The sequence below is a fragment of the Rhagoletis pomonella genome, unplaced genomic scaffold, assembly GCF_013731165.1.
Source record: "Rhagoletis pomonella isolate Grant_MI unplaced genomic scaffold, Rhpom_1.0 Rhpom_scaffold_00004, whole genome shotgun sequence".
Classification (NCBI taxonomy): Eukaryota; Metazoa; Arthropoda; class Insecta; order Diptera; family Tephritidae; genus Rhagoletis; species Rhagoletis pomonella.
The window spans coordinates 61,507,802-61,508,880 of NW_023458558.1; the positions used below are offsets into that span (position 1 = coordinate 61,507,802).

Sequence of the window (1,079 nt, forward strand, 5' to 3'; positions counted from 1 at the left end):
CCCCCAAATAGTGGACCGCAGCTTGTGCCGACACCCAATGCGGCTGCGCAGCAGCCCCCTCCGCAAGATGGCTCCCCAGTGGAAAGCACACCACCCACCGCGCCACCACCAACTGAAGAGCAACAACCGGTTCAGCCGCCTACTTTGCCACCACCTCCAAAAAATCCTACTTACATGCCACCACTTGAGCCGATTCCTCCCAAACAGGCGCCTCATGAAAAACTACCAATTCCTTTAAACGAATTTGGTCTACCACCATCGCTTATACCCTTGCAACAGTATCCAAATCGCAGCCCGAATGGACCAGTGGCATTGCCACCGTACGCTTTCAATCAGTATCCGCTTATCTATGATCCCATCACCGGTTATCGTGAGCAATATCTACCACCCTACGAATATTTCCCCAGTCACCATCAACATTTTGCATTAGGCGGCGGTCCACCAGCCGCCCCCAAGCCATTAGTGCCGACACCACCAACGGCAGAGGCCAGTGTACCGGCACCGACACCAGCATCGTTACCACCACCACCAAACCAACCGCCACCGCCAGCTTCGGACGAAGAAATAGCGGCGAGTGAACCACAGCCCCAGCCTGAAGATCCGCCACAGTTGCCGCCTGCTGTCGATTTCGATAGCATAAAGAATGCGTCGAAGAACAAGAACAGCGCTGTGCCTGATGTGCCGCCACCGCCAATTCCATCAGGCGCCAAGACGCAGCAATCTTAATGCGCCCGCATTATGTAGAAGTTTTGAAGTAATGTTTACTTGGCTTAAAGTTCGCTAATCGCTCATAAACAATTAGGAAAATTCTTATAAGTTATTATTGGTAACGTAATACTCGAATTAATTTAATTTATTGTTAACAAAATTTTTTGTAAAAAAAATTATGTGTTATGTATTTTTGCATTTAAATAGTTTTTACATACCCCTTTATTATATTGGATTTATTGTAGTCATTAAAGCTTGATTAATGTGTCGTATTTATTTGGTTTCGAATATTTGGTGGCACAGTCGCTGAAGGTCCGTTCTAATTTTTTCTACATTTTCATTCGATTTTGATAGTGTGTTTTATTCTAATT

The 1,079-nt window shown here is 46.0% G+C and overlaps 1 protein-coding gene across 1 annotated transcript; it reads left to right on the forward strand.

The window, feature by feature from the left end:
* Nucleotides 1-3: 3 nt before the first annotated feature.
* Nucleotides 4-784, forward strand: LOC118738282 (leucine-rich repeat extensin-like protein 3; the record flags this gene model as incomplete). Its single annotated transcript, XM_036469207.1, has 1 exon — nt 4-784. A coding segment is annotated over one exon (723 nt), but the record flags the coding sequence as incomplete, so codon positions are not given.
* Between the last annotated feature and the right edge of the window lie 295 nt (nt 785-1,079).